This window comes from Melanaphis sacchari, unplaced genomic scaffold (assembly GCF_002803265.2).
Source record: "Melanaphis sacchari strain LSU unplaced genomic scaffold, SCAv2.0 Contig4_pilon_pilon, whole genome shotgun sequence".
Lineage (NCBI taxonomy): Eukaryota > Metazoa > Arthropoda > Insecta > Hemiptera > Aphididae > Melanaphis > Melanaphis sacchari.
In genome coordinates this window covers 4294462-4311911 of record NW_020271335.1, presented here as the reverse complement: position 1 = coordinate 4311911, position 17450 = coordinate 4294462, and the positions used below count along the sequence as shown (strand labels likewise).

General features: G+C 26.9%; 1 protein-coding gene across 1 annotated transcript in view; it reads right to left on the bottom strand.

Moving 5' to 3' along the window:
• Window positions 1-15271, bottom strand: part of LOC112599120 — a 30800-nt gene extending 15529 nt beyond the window's left edge. Inside the window, exon 1 of the mRNA XM_025345876.1 lies at window positions 14776-15271. Coding sequence (XP_025201661.1) covers window positions 14776-14901 — 126 coding nt within the window. The 5' untranslated portion in view covers window positions 14902-15271. The remainder of the gene's footprint in view (window positions 1-14775) is intronic.
• Window positions 15272-17450: the final 2179 nt, after the last annotated feature.

Below are 17450 nucleotides of genomic sequence, written 5' to 3'. Positions count from 1 at the left end.
TGTGCTTAATTGTATTAACAGTTGAGTTCACGATTGAGAATACAATACCTACTATTATATGCGGTGAGTAAAAGATAATGCGGAAAAATTGATCAGCATTTTTTGGGAGTTGGCAAATTTTGGGAGACGACATGTTAACAAAAATTGTTACAATATTACATATTTTATGAAATTATCAATTATAAGATTATAATGTATGTAGAATAAATAACGGTGAACCGGTTTAATGTTTCTATAGCTGACCCGTAACACGAAAACAAATTCTGAGGATCTGGATGTATATTTCATGAATGAATATATTAATTTCCGAATTTATTTAAAAGGTTTACCAGAAAATATATAGACATATAATCAATATCAGATTTATGTAAGATCATGAGAAATAGTAGGGAATTTGTCTGACATTTATCCATTTATTCATAATGCATATAACTTATGGTTTTGTACTAACTTCCGGGACCAACCAGTCTAGCTAACATTTTTTAGGAGCATTGTATAACTTACGTGAACATTTTGTTATAAATTATTATTCATAGTGTATAATATGTTCGTGGAGATCATGAAAATTATATTTGCTGTGATAGCATGATAAAATTAAAAATATTACGAGTAGTAAGCATCCCTATACCAACTCAAATAACAAATACTTTATATCCAATAACCATATTATAGATTTAATAAACGTAAATCTTTTACCGTATTAAAATTATTTAGTGTAATATCAATTGCAAGTTTTACCTGCAAACGAGTATTTTCGAAATCTGTCTTATAATATAATTATTATATTATAAGACAACAATAATTATATGCAAACATATTGTGTATTATACAGTATGTACATTTAATTTTTAAATTTTAAACCAAGTTTTTTTTTAAATTTGTATGTAATGTTTTCTTGTTTTTATACATGACTGAATTTATATTTATTTCATATGGTTTTATAGAATTAAAAATTTTATTTTTAAATTCAAAAACATGATGACACATACAGACTCAACACATTAATGTCGTATGTACATTAAGCTTGATTTTATGTACTATGACCTATAAATATTCAAAGTTTTTAATTTACAATAAGAAAAAGTACTAAAAAAATATATATAAGTACTCTCTAAGTATTAATTCACAATTTTTTTCAGGCTTGACCATAAATTTAAGTTTGCACATACCTATGGTTGACTTACAATAAATACTTCAGTAGAAAACTCTTAGAATATTTTCAAAAGAGTTAAATTATATCTTAGATCAACCATGAATGACGGTCATTTAAATTATTTGACTCTACTAAACATTAAAACATACTTGACAACAGTATTATGATTTATAAGTTATGATAAAATAATATTGAATATTTTTCTAGAACATAAACTCATTGAAAATGTCTTATTTAACTTTAGTATTTATTTATATAGGTACTATTTGATAAAATAAAGTGTACTTAAATATTCAATATTAATACTTGTTATAACAGTGGCGAGAAGAAAATTGTACCCAGGACAGTAATATCCTAAATACACCGTACAATAGTGGATGGATTGCAGAATAATAAGTAATACGCAAAAAAGATGTAAAAAAGGCCTGTAGACGTACAAAAAATGTGTAGGACAGGAAAAATAAAAAACAGATTTAATCGATTGCAGTAATCATCACCCATATTGGCCATATTATACACCTACATATTATATTATTCAGTCGTACGATGACAATACGGAAACGAGGACCGTCAAACGAGAAGCAATTCTAGAACAATTTATACACCTAACATGTATAAAGGTATACCTATACTTCTAATATTATAACATTATAACAATAAACATGACGATATTCTAACTGCACTGTTCGCAGTGTTTCCGGTATCGTCGTGTTTCCGGTACGATAGGTTTGTCTGTACGGTGCAGTAATTGTACACCGCTGCAAGACGCGCTTAAATATTATTAATACACAATATAATGTCCAACTGTGACCATAGTATAGATACCTGTCTATAGTTTATAGTCTATACCACCTATCTATGCACTCGAGAGCTCCACCGCTACCGTCGCCGTCGTCATTGCAATAGCAGTCGTCGATGGCTCAACGACCTCTAATAGAATTCTGAGCAGCCCGACGCGAGTAGTTCTAGAAGTGCCGACAGAATACGTTATGCGCTATAAAGAATGCACGTCTACGCGCTATTGTAAATGACAATATAATATAAATTATAATAATATTCTTGTACACAGGTAGTAGATAAAATTCACAGGGTGATCATTGGCGTCTGTAAGACACGCTGCATGAATTTCCTCTACCGGTTTTTGAGTTAGGATTTGGTAAAAAAAAAGTCTGAATTTTTATATATTTTTTCCTAACGTCAAAAGTTGTATTAACCTAACAGTTAATTTATTACAATTCCGTACACTAAAATAAAATACTTTTGAAAATAATCGAAACATAACATATACTTACGTCCAATAATCGTCAATACCGAATGTCTATAGTTTTTAATTTATGAATAAACTTTATTCGTTTATGAATAGTATCATTTTTATTTAAAAACACTATGAAAAACAAATAGATATAATTTTATTGAATAAAACAGTAAAGCATGTTTAAAAAAATCACCCTGTACATTGTTATTATAAAGACAGACAAACATTGTATATTATAATGTCCAATGGAGCGTCATATTTTTGATATTATTTTTCACGTAGTCTTTTTATTATTGTTATTAACTATTATTTATTGGAAGTGTACACTTTTTATTACATTTTTAAATTTTTATTTGTGTTTCACCTTACTCAATTTCAGGCTGATAACGGTAATATACACAAGGATAACAGTTTACAAAATACATGTATAATGTATAAGTGTCGTGTGTGTATGTATAATAACTGCTAGTTCAGGAATAATTTCGGATTTGTGATTTCCACTAGGTGGCCAATCGGACATTATATTGCAGCTACGTATTCGTCACAACACCAATAACATAGAAACCCACAATATATTATATTAACTTGGCGTACCAACCGGGATGAATCCGGCCTGTGAAAATATCATAAAATTAGAAATTTGTATTAAAAATATAAGTAAAATAAATATATATTATTTTAATAAATTTTTACGTATTACAATAGATTTTAATTTAAATATAATAAGTATAAATTTTAGAGTTTAAAATATTTAATAAAAATAAATTAATATGAAATTTGTAAAAATGTGAATCTGCAGTTTTTAGTAATTAAATCAAACTGTTAACTTGCGTTAGAAACATCTAATACTTTAAATCCCACATAACAATTTAATAATTCAAAGAACAAACTCAAATAAATGCCATAAATTCAATAAGTGAAGAAAGATAATATTATATTAAATTTATAGTATTCATCAGAATAATAAAAAAAAAACCTGTAAAGTATAAACAGACTGCAGTATAAATACATTTCAAATGTGGTCCGCAACGGTACATTTTTGTTTATACACCTGGAATAAACTATTAAAGAATATCTGCGCTATTGAATACGACATTCGATAGAAATAAAGTAGGTATCTACTGATGAATGGCAATGGTAAAGACCCAATCGCTCTCACTAGAATATTTTATTTCGTTTACGCTCCTATTTAATATGTTAAGTGTTTTAACCACATAAAATTATAAATTTAACAACGATTATAACCCTCATTTATTTTTATCCACTTGATATAATATAATACTATGATAAAAAATAATAATTTTTAACAAATTGATTTTATAATAGAAGTAGTCAACAAACCAGTGACGTAATCAGAAGGGACTGGAAGGTCTTCCTTCACTAAATTTTAGGAAATTAAAAAAAATATATCCACTAATTAATTTAAAGTAAAACGGCGGTATTTTCATTTGAAAACCAGAAGTTTATATCATCACAGGATACTCCTTAAAGAACATCACAACATTCATACTTTTTTTCAATTTTATTTTTATTGGTGTATTAATGTTGTTTAAATAATGAAAAACGTTTTGGTAAAAAGTCTGAAATTAAAAAAATGATTATTTGACGAGATAATGAATAGTCACGTGATGTCATAGAGCTGACAAGTAAGTAACCGCCCGTGTTTTACGTTTAAAAGTAATTTGATTCACACAATGATTTTAATAATTTACGATACTACTTCAGATTTTCTTTTTCGTAATCCTAAGTATATTTATAAGTTTAAGACGATGGTGTGATTTAAAATTTAATATATCTTGTTATTATATACATACTTTAATATTGTAAATTATTGAATTCGTGACTTGTATAGTCGTATTATATTGCCGCGAATGTATATTTAATATTTACAATACATTTATGGAATATACTAAAATAGTTTTATTTACTATGAAATAACTAGAAAGCATATCAAAATTATAATCACATCAGTGCCATTAACACAAAAAACACTTTAGATTATATAAAAACAAAATTAAAAAATATTTTCTTTAACGATTGAAATCGTTATATTAATCTAGACATTTTAACACGTAAAACATACGTCGCCGTCCAGACTCCGGCTGTATGACGTCACACACATATTTTTAAACGCTTATATCTCATTGAATATTTAGTGTTAAAGTGTGAGACCCACATCATATTTTTTTAGAATAGATAATTACATACTTAAAAGCTAAGCAAACTTGTTTTTAGTGTTGCGATGTTCTTTAAGTAGTACAAAAAACCTCAACTATTTCAAATATGGTCTTTAAAATATATATTTAAAAATTCCTCGAATCAGAAATTCTATAAATTCATTAATAAAGGAGAATATGAAGATGTACATGTTTGATGCATCATCATCTATATAATATCATACCAATGATTCGTACGATAAAGTTATCTATTCGTCATGATACCTTTATAGAGATCTATATTATTTGCATTAAAAATAAAGCTCTGATCATTTTAACAATTCATTTCCGGTTCACTATTCATTTGTTTTAAAATTGTTTTGAAAAATATTAATTTACTAGTCTCAGTTAGATGAGTTAAATCTTCTCTTGAATACCTAATGTTTGTCCTAAAATTATTAATTTCCTCAAAGACAATTCGCTAAAATGTATAAACAATAAAATATTAATATATTACAAACCTACATAATAATAAAATATCAAAAGCACCTACGCGAATTTTAATCTGAATTACAAATTTTTTAAACGATCGATTTATAAAAATATAAAAATAAAGACGACGCTCGATTTTCATTGGCCGAATTATGTATTAGTTGTTGAATATTAATATGTTATTAAGATTGAATTTTAATTCAAAATTAAATTGTGATTTTTTTTATGCACTCAGCGATAAGAATAAACGAAATAATTTTCAAATGGTAACAAATCTAGTCAAAGATATTTAAGATAGTTTGCTAATCTGATATTTCAATTAAAAACGACATATATTTAAATAATAACATTATAATATTTAGGTAGATATATGATAGTAATAAATAATTTTCAATTTATTTTCAACACAGATTTAGAACATTTATCTATACATAATAATCATAGATATTAATATAATGAAGTAATAAGTATAGGTATACTAATATTAGAATAATTATAATATATTTGAAAACTTATGTAAAACGTAACAGAAATTTCCTTTTTAATGCTGTTGATGAAATTACACCGTTTTAGGCCAATGATTATTATGCAAATTTCCACTCCTGTCACTCCTTACCAGCTCAAGTCCGTAGGTCATATCATCCGGTGTGTTTCATACATTACAGTAAGTTCGACGAATTATTTGTTTATCAAAATATGTCATCTGGCGGTAGCTATTATAGGTAGTAGTTAGTACTCGACATGTTTGGTAACACACACCGACACCGTAGATTATATTGTGTTTGATAGCATTGTAATAAGATACCTATCGGGTAGTGGCAATATGTTTTCTTACCAACATACCGGTTCATCACATGTCCCCCACGGGTAAACCAAGTTCAAGGATGACAATCAAAATCACAATATTGTTAAACATCGCCGGATCACTCAACCTCAAATCCCCGTCGCCTGGGACAATAATTTAACGTATCAATATCTAATAATAGGTAGATGCCTTAATTATTATCAACTCAACTTTAGTCCTAACGTAAAACTCTTTATATTATAATATTGTTCACGGGTTAATAATTGTTTCGTTATTATTAATTTATTATTATAATAGAATGTAGCGATAACAATAATAAACCTCTCCACGGATATGAATACATCCAGCTGCACTCGATCAACCGTGTAAGCGCCTACATGCATTTTCGCCAGAATCGACTAATATCCCAATATTTCCGCAGCATTGCATACGCGAGTTCATGGCTTAGGCTCATTTTTTATACCTACCTAAAATATTATTCACCGTAAGAGCAATATCGATTAGACCGTAGTTCGCGTTATAGTCTGTCAATCATCCGCCGTGAATTTCGACGGAATTCGTATTTAATTCTTGTTTATAATTTGCATTTCATTATCATTATAGTGCACTATAATATTCAAACTTTATATGTCAAAATTGAAAACTATGTTTCTATACATAATATACGTATATAATATTATAATTATTATTATCATCATATAATAGGTAATAGATCCTTTTATGCATCTCATATTTATTAATTATTCACCAATGCATACATGATGTATGATATGATGTTATAAAAAAGGTAGTGACTTTACGAGCCTAAGCTCTTTAAATAAATGATTTGAACATGATCAAAATAATTATAATGACGAAAAAACTTATATCAATATAAGTTTATATTTAAACTTAGAATATTTGAAAAATACAAATAATTAGAAAAAAATTTTCACACATTATTAATTCATAACAAAAATTTTCCATTAAATTTCAATTTTTTACATTTAGAATTGAAAAAGTTCACTTTGTCAGTTATTTTAATAGCTAAGATTTAGAATTTTCCTTAAGACTCTTAGTGGAGAATAACCAAAGAGATTATTAGTTCTGGAAAAATACAAAGAGACTCTGATTCCTATTTAAGTCTGAAAACGTGGATAATCAATGTAACCATTTAAAATATCATAAAATATTAATACAATATCAGAAAGTTGATTTCTTAGTTCTTAAGTTTAGCGAGTTCAAATTAAATAAAAGTGAATTTTTTTGTAAGGGTTTCTAGATATAAATGTATATGTAACATTATTTTCAAAAATGTATGTTGGGTTAACTTGTGATCGTTTATATCAATAATACGAAGATAAGTATCAAGACCAAATTGTGGGTTCAAACTCCAGGAATCGTATAAGAGAACAATGAAATGTTTTCAGGTTTGAGGTTTTTTCAAAATGTTGAGTATTTCTATAAATAAAACGTAGCGTTTCGTAAAATTTATTCAAAATTGTTTTATGATGGAATTCAAGTGACAAATCATCTGATTCAAAATGTATACACAAATCTTTAACTAGTGGTACTCTATTTAATTTTTTATTACTATAATCATTATACGTTATCGTCGTAATGTATACAGTATACACTATACACACTGTCTGATGGAAATTATTCAACCATAAAATTGTGTATGTTATTATATTATGTGTAATGTTCCCACGTCATTCCGCCTAAAAAATATGTCGACGGATAAACACTGCTGACCGTCCGGTCTTCACTACAGTATTATAGTTTCGGCATGTCTTCAGCATAGATCGAACCACTGAAGAACAATAAATATAAATTGTATATATAGGTACGTGGAATTCCGCATCAATAACTCGTATCAGAGGCACGTCGTCGTTAGTTTTTTTTTCTTAAGATAATTTTTTTTTTTTAAACTCTGAACAATATTATGGGTAGGTGGATTTAGTGAAATACCTCTCTCTCTACCTATTTATAGAAGGTACACTACAGTACGTATATCTACAATACGATTATTAATTCAATGTATTGTTGACCTTTTGTATTATATTATTATAAACTTTTATGAGTATATAATAATATATATATACTATCGCCACGTACGTTTAAGTAATGAAAATGAGGCCCGATACGACACGACACACCAATGCAGTATAATATACGAAAATGACGCAAAATATAATAATGTACCAATATAAACAGGTATCTATTTACGTATTGTATACCTATACGCGCCGGACCCGTTATTTTGAGACGCCTCTGCCGCATACATATTACACGGTTCGCATGTACAGTGTACACACATCACAACGACGAGGAATTCGGTCGGTTCGATATCGTATTAGACGTGAATAGATAATGTGTCTGGGAGTTCAGCGATAATTATACGGTCATCACCGTGTGGACACATCACGTAAACCTTTATGTGCCAGGAGGTATATATAATATAAATTATGTTATATTACGCTAACTTAAAATAACAATACACCGCACGACTACCGCCTTACGCAATTTTCTTTTGTTTTGTCTTGTTGAAAATAAAATATATATAATCTACTCGATGGTTTAAGATAGTTTATCAGCATACAACAACTGAATACTATTCATGTAGTTTTGCATAATATATTATATATACATGCGTACTGGTGCAGCTGCAACGATCAAGGGGTGTTTACTATTTAGAGCGTACTACTGCAACAGGTGTGATGCAGTTGTACACCCTGCGAAGCTAACACAATTAAAAACGATAGTATAACCAACATTTAAAAAAATAAAACTCTCCAAAATTTTATTTTTTTTTTTTTTTAATTGTTGTTAATAAATAGTACGAGAAAGAGGTATAATATTAAATTACGTGTACATAATTCTGAATTCATTGTTACACTTGCAATACTTATTGTTCTGTACACATGTAGGTATAAGTTATATTATTCAAAATATTAAAAATGAAGTGATTTTATTTTTATTGCAACTTTTAAAATTATTGGTTTTTATTTCGTAATAAAAAATCTATTTAAAGTATACATAGTTTTTATTAGAAAAAAATTATATTGTTATTTTCATTCAAATGTATTTGCGTATAATTTCGTAATCGAGGAAAATTGTAATTACGTTTTTATTAAAGGTGGATGTAAATATGTATCACCTACACACACTGTGAAAAATGTTACGCCTATGCATGTTAATAATATTGTGATATATTATAGGTACCATTCAATATTGCAAAATCAGTTATTTACTAAAATATTTACACAATGAAAACTTTTTAACACAATATTAATTTGCTGTAACTAAAATTAAATTCATACACAGTGTTCACAAAGTTATATGAACATAAAATAAATAGAAATTAATGGGCAATAAATATCAAATAATAGTTCAAATATTGACATAACAATACACTGTATTTACACCTGTAATCATTCAAAGTTTATCGGTAAACACAAAATGATAACTCTACTCAGCATCCATTTTATATTCGTTAAAAGTGTAACATCGTTACATTAACTCTAAGTATTTAAGCGAAGGCCGATTAAAACGGTAAAAACAGTTCATTGAAAATCCTAATATCAACGGAAGTGAGACTAGTAGTTACCTATATGAATAAATTAAATAATTAAATTTAAATCGTATTCAACGAATTAAATAATAAAAACCAGAACAGGACGAATATGTTTTGTTAAAACTCAATGAATAAAAAAAATAATAATACATTTTATTCACCGCAAAACTGTGCCGTTTTCATATGAAATATAGTTCATACAATTGAATCAGTATTGTAATAATTTAGTGTTCAAAGTTTGATCCTGATTCCTTTATTGCAAATAATAAATAGTATGCACTTCTACCTGTAAGTTTTTTTTGCTCTTGTGCCCATTTTTAACGTTCATGTAACTATAAGCTCCAATTGCATTCTCCCCTACTCGTTTTCCTTTTGTGCTAACTGTTAAGCCACATTCTCGTCCGTACAATATAACTTGTAGTTATTATAATGTGTAGTTTTACATTACCAATAGCAATTTAAAAACAGTTTCACTTGCTGGTGAAAAAACTAAGAATATAATCGTTTAATGCCTTTTAAAAAATAGAAAACAAACAACGCGAAAGCAAGAACTCTAATATAATTCTCATGAAGCTTCTAGTTTTAGAGTAACATTACGTATATTATGCTTTTGTAAAATGTAAATATATTCACCATTAGATATATAATTATAGATACTTTTTGTATTCTTACTAACAACTAACTTATTTAAAATATGAAATATTTTGATTTCTTTTCTTTTCTTCTAAATTATATTTTTTTTAGATTTAACAGGTGTATAAAAATGTATTACATTTTAATAATGTGTTAAGCAACATGTATCTATAATAGTTGAACATTATTTAATTCATTCATATTTATTTTTATAAGCATAGTATTTCATGTACAAATATACAAAGTAAAAGCTAACATTATATTTATCTATATCTCAGACATGGTTATAGAAATGGTATTATTAATGTGTGATGAAATTTAAAACCGAAAAATAAGTACGAAGAGTATTTTTAAGGCAACGACTATATGCGTTTATAATGTTTATATAATATGAGAACGCATAATCAGTGATCCACCGCAGTTCTATCATATCAATTAATTATGAACGTATACATACACGCTACACTAATATTTCTGAAGAGATAAAATGACCACGGTATCTATTGAGTATAATAATATTATTTTTATGAATATTAAAATTTAAAGTTAAAACCTTACAGAAACAGTTCATACTTTAATATTGAAAACTGTTTTTTTTTCTTTTCTTTTTTATATATAATACCTATAATATAATATAATACAATAATTACAACAGTTTTTCACTTTTATAATTTTGTTCTTATAAAAATATTACCATATTTAATATTCTTAGTAATTAAAGAATGCTATTTCTATTGTCAAGGTTCAACAGTATTATACCTTTTAAGTTGTATTATTGAGAGTTTTTCTCATAAATTTAATATGGATCTAATAGAGCAAACAAAGATTAGGGTACATCTAATATAATATTAGAAAGATTTTGTACCTATTAAATATATTTCTCATTACGTTAAGCAGCATTCATTGAAGTGTGTCTAAATATAAAATAAAACTATCACAATAATTGCTTGCCTACTATATAATTAATTCACGATATTATTATTATTCGGCTGTCCAGTGAAATCATTTAACAGATCATTACAGCTCATAGTAATACAAGTATTATATATATATATATATATATATGTATGTATAAAAGGGCTTGTCTCATAATTTTCATTACCTATGTTTTTTTCTGCATTTATAATATCCATGTCGAAAACGATAATCGATCAGTAGATAAGTTTTACCAGATTCGTGATAGAAATTGACTAGAATACACGATGTTGACTATTTTCTATGTAAAAAAGTCCCGACTCTCTTCGAACTGGTCAGCACTTAATGTGCCAATCAGTCAGGTTATTGACCTCGGTTTGAAAACGCCATTGGTAATTGGAAAACTTTCATTTCAAGTAGTTGGAATTTTTAGACTTGTTAACCCGTTTGTACTATCAGTGTTTAGTGAAAATGAAAGTAGAATGAAAAAATTACTATTTTATAAAGGAAAATCAGCAGTCGATTACTATTTACTTCAAATACAAATAATAAATAATAAAATATCAAAATAATTTTTTTTATTACATATTATAGTATTATACGAGTAATAAACATACATAATTAGTTTCAAATAAATTTATTATTTTGTCAGGTATTTATGTATACAGAGAATAATAAATTCAATAACTAATTATCAACAATAAAGGCAAGTTAGATAATATATTACTATAATTTTGTAAATGACTGTAAATTCATTAAAAATTAATTGTTTTATATTTATTTCCATACTAAATGAAAAAAAAAAATTGTAAATGTACCAAATATTAATTGTTCTTTTTTTAAATATGAAATATTTATTAAACAATTATTATTTTTCTCACGACGTGCTATATTTTTTTTCTAGTAAGAAATTAATACAAAATTCAACTATTTGGAACGGTTTTTGAAAATATTTTGATGAAATTAAATAGGAATTGAAAATTGAATTGCTGCAGTTATGTTAAAAAAAGTATTCCTACGATTACCTTTTATTGATTCAGATTACCACTATTACTAGTCAGTCGTATTACCTATGATATTTGAATAAATAGGCAATATTCTAAATGGTTGATTTCTTGTTCCAATTTATGGTCATTTTATATTATATTTGATGATTTTTTTTTTTTTATTCGACTATTTGTAACTCAAAACACGGTTATTGCGAATAACACGAAACGATATAGTAAGATATGCGTCTAGCGTGAAACCAATTAAAGAACTAAAATCATATGTTTTAGATGGTAGTAACCTAAATAAATACATTATATATTTTTGTGTTAAGTTTTAGGTTCATTTATTAATGTTTAACACAAATTGAAGTCGTTATAAGTAACCTTCAAGTTTAATTTGATTTCCTATATTGTATTATAATATAAAAAAGTAATAAACCATACCAATACATTAATAAGATATTATGAATTATGTAAGTTAAATATGTTATATAGTCCACTTGGAACGAAGCCTTCAACTTTTTTTTTTAACTAAACATAATACTAAGTCAATTATTTTAATTATTACTTAAAAATTATTAGTGATTTTATATAGACATACAACGACATTTGAATATATTAATTACGAATTTAAACATCCATAGAAAGCTATTAAATTTTGCTATTAGTGTTACAAAATAATAACTAATCTCGGATAATGGGATATTATAATGATAATAATTATATTATCTGTTTTTTGGTACAAGCTATGAACATTATGACGTATAATTAGGTTTGTTAGGGTTACTAAGATCAAAAAAATATGCCATCATTTAAATTAATTAGTTTTCCTCGGTAATTATTAGTGCAGTGAATAGTCATGCTGACGGTCTGTGAAAATTCATAATACCTAAATTATTTTGATGATTATCGTATTTTTATAATTGAAAATATCGATATTATTTCGAAAAATAATAAACATTATATATTAAATACTACAAATAATTAAAATAGATTCGTGTAAGTTGTTATCAAACTGTAATTTATACGAATATTGTAAATTCGTTATTTTATAACATCAGTTACCTATTATTGGTTCTATCATAATTAAGTATTACTGATGATTAATCCACCTTTACGTAAATTAGAAATAATGTAAAAGTTTTATCATCTATTTATAAAAGCGATGGATACCTAACCGATCTTTAATAATTAATTTTAAACATTTAGCGATTACTTTATATAATTTTGAACATTAAAATCCAATAGATAACATACTAATGTTATTAAAATTTTAAATTGAACTAAAGCCTTAGAATTATCATATTTTATAACTCAATATTTTTTATATCCCATAAGCTTTGACTTTTTTGGATATTGATAAAAGAATAGTTGATTTTTTCTTACAAATCGTTATAATACGACTTCTTTAAACGTTTTTTCAAAACTGTATTAATTTATTTTGTGATATTCTATACCAAAATTCGTAAATTTTCTATTAACTATTAAATTTCTAAATTATCAAATTATTCTACGCAAAATATATAAACTGGTTTTATGACTTGTTTTAAAACGAAAAACAACTCATTTGCCTATAATTTTAAAAGTATATATTATATATAATATTATACAATATTATGTACTAAACAAGATGCGGTCAAATAAACTAACTGTAAAAGTACCTAACTAAAACAAACTTTACGTGGATAGAAATACCAAAGTTATTTGAATTATAATTTTAAAAAAGAGACCTTAAAGAATGATTTTTTTCCCTCCTATCATTATAATTACCCATAATAAAGTTAACGTTCTTTTATTTTACACAATTTAATGATAACCAATAAAAAGTGCCAGTAATTTTTTAACATTTCTGTTTTTAATTTTAAACCATTATCTTTACACAATATATATACTACTATAATATTACCTATAAATGTCTTTTATTACAAAAAAGTTATAAATATTCCAAGTAAGTACTCTTCCATTTAAGTGATTGGAACAATTTATTTTATGATGTTAATAATTCAAAATTATTAATTTTAAACATTTAATATTAAATGTATAATTAATTTATAAATATAGGAAATACATTGAATATACATTAACACCTAAGCAATAATGTGTTATATTATGTAATGTAAATTTTTAATGTTTGCGGTTGTTTACAAAGGGCATTGCCCGATTGTGATATCAAAAAAACACATTCCCGTAACCGATTTATTTTTAATTAATATATATATATATGTGTGTGTGTGTGTGTGTGTGTGTGTTTAATGATTATTAATCTCCAGTCAAAACCATCGTATAAACAAAAATTGACTTTTCCAATAATATACTCTCGTGGGAACTTAACCTCTGGTGATTTAGTCAACGACACGCAGCTTGTGTTCATCTAGATGTATTCATCGATCGCTGAATAATAAAAATCTTTAAATAATATTTCTCTTTCAACAATGGAGTACCGAATAGATTAATTTTTCATTGCCTATTGTTCGGATTCTACAGGTATTAAGAACCATACATAAAATGAAATGTCTCCGAACACACTGACCACCATACTGCCTGTATGACACGGACAAATAGTAGGTATAACACAACGTCAAATATAAATATTATAATATAAACAATATTTAAATGTAAGTATCTAAGTACTTAGAAAAATAAACCCCATTAAGATCAAAAACCATGTAGTACCGACCATGTTTGGTCATTTATTCCTTTAATGCTATATTATTATTTAGGCGTCCGATAGTTATTACCAAAGAAAATAGTTACACGAACCCGAAAACGTATATTATTATACATTTTGAATAGACTATGGTGTCACGGAGGTTGTACTCACTTGTATTTGATTCCTTCTGACTTCGTAGTATACCCAATTGTCGGTAGAAAAAGCGATGGCCAGCAAAGCCGTGGCTACAATGGCCGTGATGGTGGCTAGTGAAAGAGTGACTGCGGAACAAGGCATGTTTGCTTAGTTGTATTTAGTAGGCGTTTGTATGTGTCCGCTAGACAATGCGACGACAATAATTATTGTGTTTCGACGACGAAGATATGAGATAGGTGACGATTCCTGTTTCGAATTTTATCGACCGTCGAGATTTTACCACATTTTCAAAAACAGAAAAAAAAACAAAACAATTGAACAAGCCCGTCCGCGGTGGGCGATGGTGATATTTATTTAAATTTGGAGTTCGAACACGCGCACGCACATACAAATATCATACGCACACCTCGTAGATCACACAAAAAAAAAACACTCGCTCGCTTGTTACAGGAATATACACCGCACACATACACGACAGACAAACCGGCTGTCTCGTACAATAGTGGAGACTCAGTCTTAACGTGTACAATTGCTCGATGGTCCTCCCCACCCAAAACGTCTCTCTTACCCTCTCGCCATCAGTTTCTATTACTCTTTCTCTCTCTGTGTCACTACCTCTCTCTCTGTCTGCCCCTCGTTCTATCTCTTTCTGACTCTCAGTCTCTCCCAGACTCTCTCCGGTTTCTCGCAGACGGTCGTGCAGCAGGTTTTGTCAGTTTATACACCTGCAGCTGCACCATTGGCGTTCCAACAGGGGGATAAACGCGTCCGACGCAGCAGCAACAACAACAACAACAATAATAATACAAACAACGGACAATATAGAAGAAAAATATTTTTTACTCAGGCTTGGTAGACTTAGGTTTTAGATATACGAATATGCGATATAAATATTATTACTCGGTTATAACTTTTAACTTTAATGACATTATTGTATACTATATTATTATGTAATACATACCCACGCGATGTGAATCTAATGTCTATCGTGCATTTGTACTCCCCTTCTCTCGCAGACATTTGAATAACACGAGTCCATACTTCATATTATTATATTGTATCGAACAAAGAGGCGGTAATGTATTTATGTTTTTCTGGGTGGTCTCGTTTCGGTAGAAAAGAATACACAAGATAATTACACTTAATCGAGTGATCAAAATTTTGAATAAAAAAAATGCTATATAGTTGGCTACCGCTCTCGTTGTAAACAATAATAGATGACGTGTATATTCTAAGTATTACTCTGTGAAAGATGAAAGCATCGATAACGAATTTTGCCCATAACTATTTTCTTTTAAATATTTACTGTTGGATAATTGGGTATAAGTACAATGTTAAACATAATTTCTTATTTAATTAACATAAAAAAATGAGTTATCATATTTTTAGTGTAAAGTATTGGTGGTACATTAAGTCGTTTGTCATAGGTATAACAAAATTTATATAATAAGTTATGACTAAATCGAAAAAAATCAACTTTTCTAAACGTGAAATAGATATTTTATTGATAATTAAGTAAATTTAATATCAAATTATATTTACTTCATAATATATTAATAAGTATAGTTTTAATTAAATTTTTTTAGAAAAAACATAATTAAACTACAGAATTTATATAAAATGTATTGATATTTTTTAGTTACATAAAATTAATCATATTTCATTAGATCGATTACAATGCTTAAACAAAATAATATTTTTAGTCCCCGAAAAAAGATGAATAATTCTATGCTTTGCTTTTCTTATTTATTTTTTTATTTTAATCTATACGGTAAACGTTTTACAATTAAAAAGTATTATTATTATTGTGCAAATTTTCATATAATATGTATGGCAAATAAAATAAATCCATAATGATCCAATCCAGTAACCACAGAACTATTAATACATCCAATTTATATTAAAATATTTAAATTTAAATGTGTTCATAATGTGAATTATGCTGAATATGCCTATAATAAAATCTAAAACAATAAGATGTTAACTAAAACCATTAATACAAATAATATATAAAACATAATATCATTATTATAATACATAATAATAATAATAATATGTAACCTAATCTTCATTAATAAATTACTTCTATTACCAGACGCATATAATGTAAATCCCACACATAAAATTTCATCAATGAACAAAAATGATTAAATACTGATTAAAATAATTAAGTTATAAAACCATTTATTATTTTTGTATTAAACTTGTATTTTAATGAAAACGTGAAAAAGTGAACATTTATAATAACTATTTTGACACAATTCTAAAATATAGGTTTTTATTAAAAACTATGTAAGAAATTACACTTAAAAAAAACTCAACCTATTTTACCAAAGTAATCAGTGGTGGATCTAGGATTTTTATTTGGGTGAGCCCCAAAATTGTTCATTCTAGTTTTGTAAACATAATTTAGGATTTGATTTTAGGGCCGTTAGATTTTAGAAATATAATATAACTGCCAAGAAGGCAGAGGGGGCAGACTCGTTGGCCCCCTTGGATTTGTTATTGGAAGTAACTATATACTTTGTTTTGTTAAAGCAATTATTATAATAATTAAAAGTTATATGTATTAATGCATTATGATATGTTTTTTTTCTGAAAAAATGTGTTTATGTATTTTACGTATAATATATAAATATTAATAAATAAAAATTAAAAATGTTTTCAAAATATTTAGACATGGAATTTTA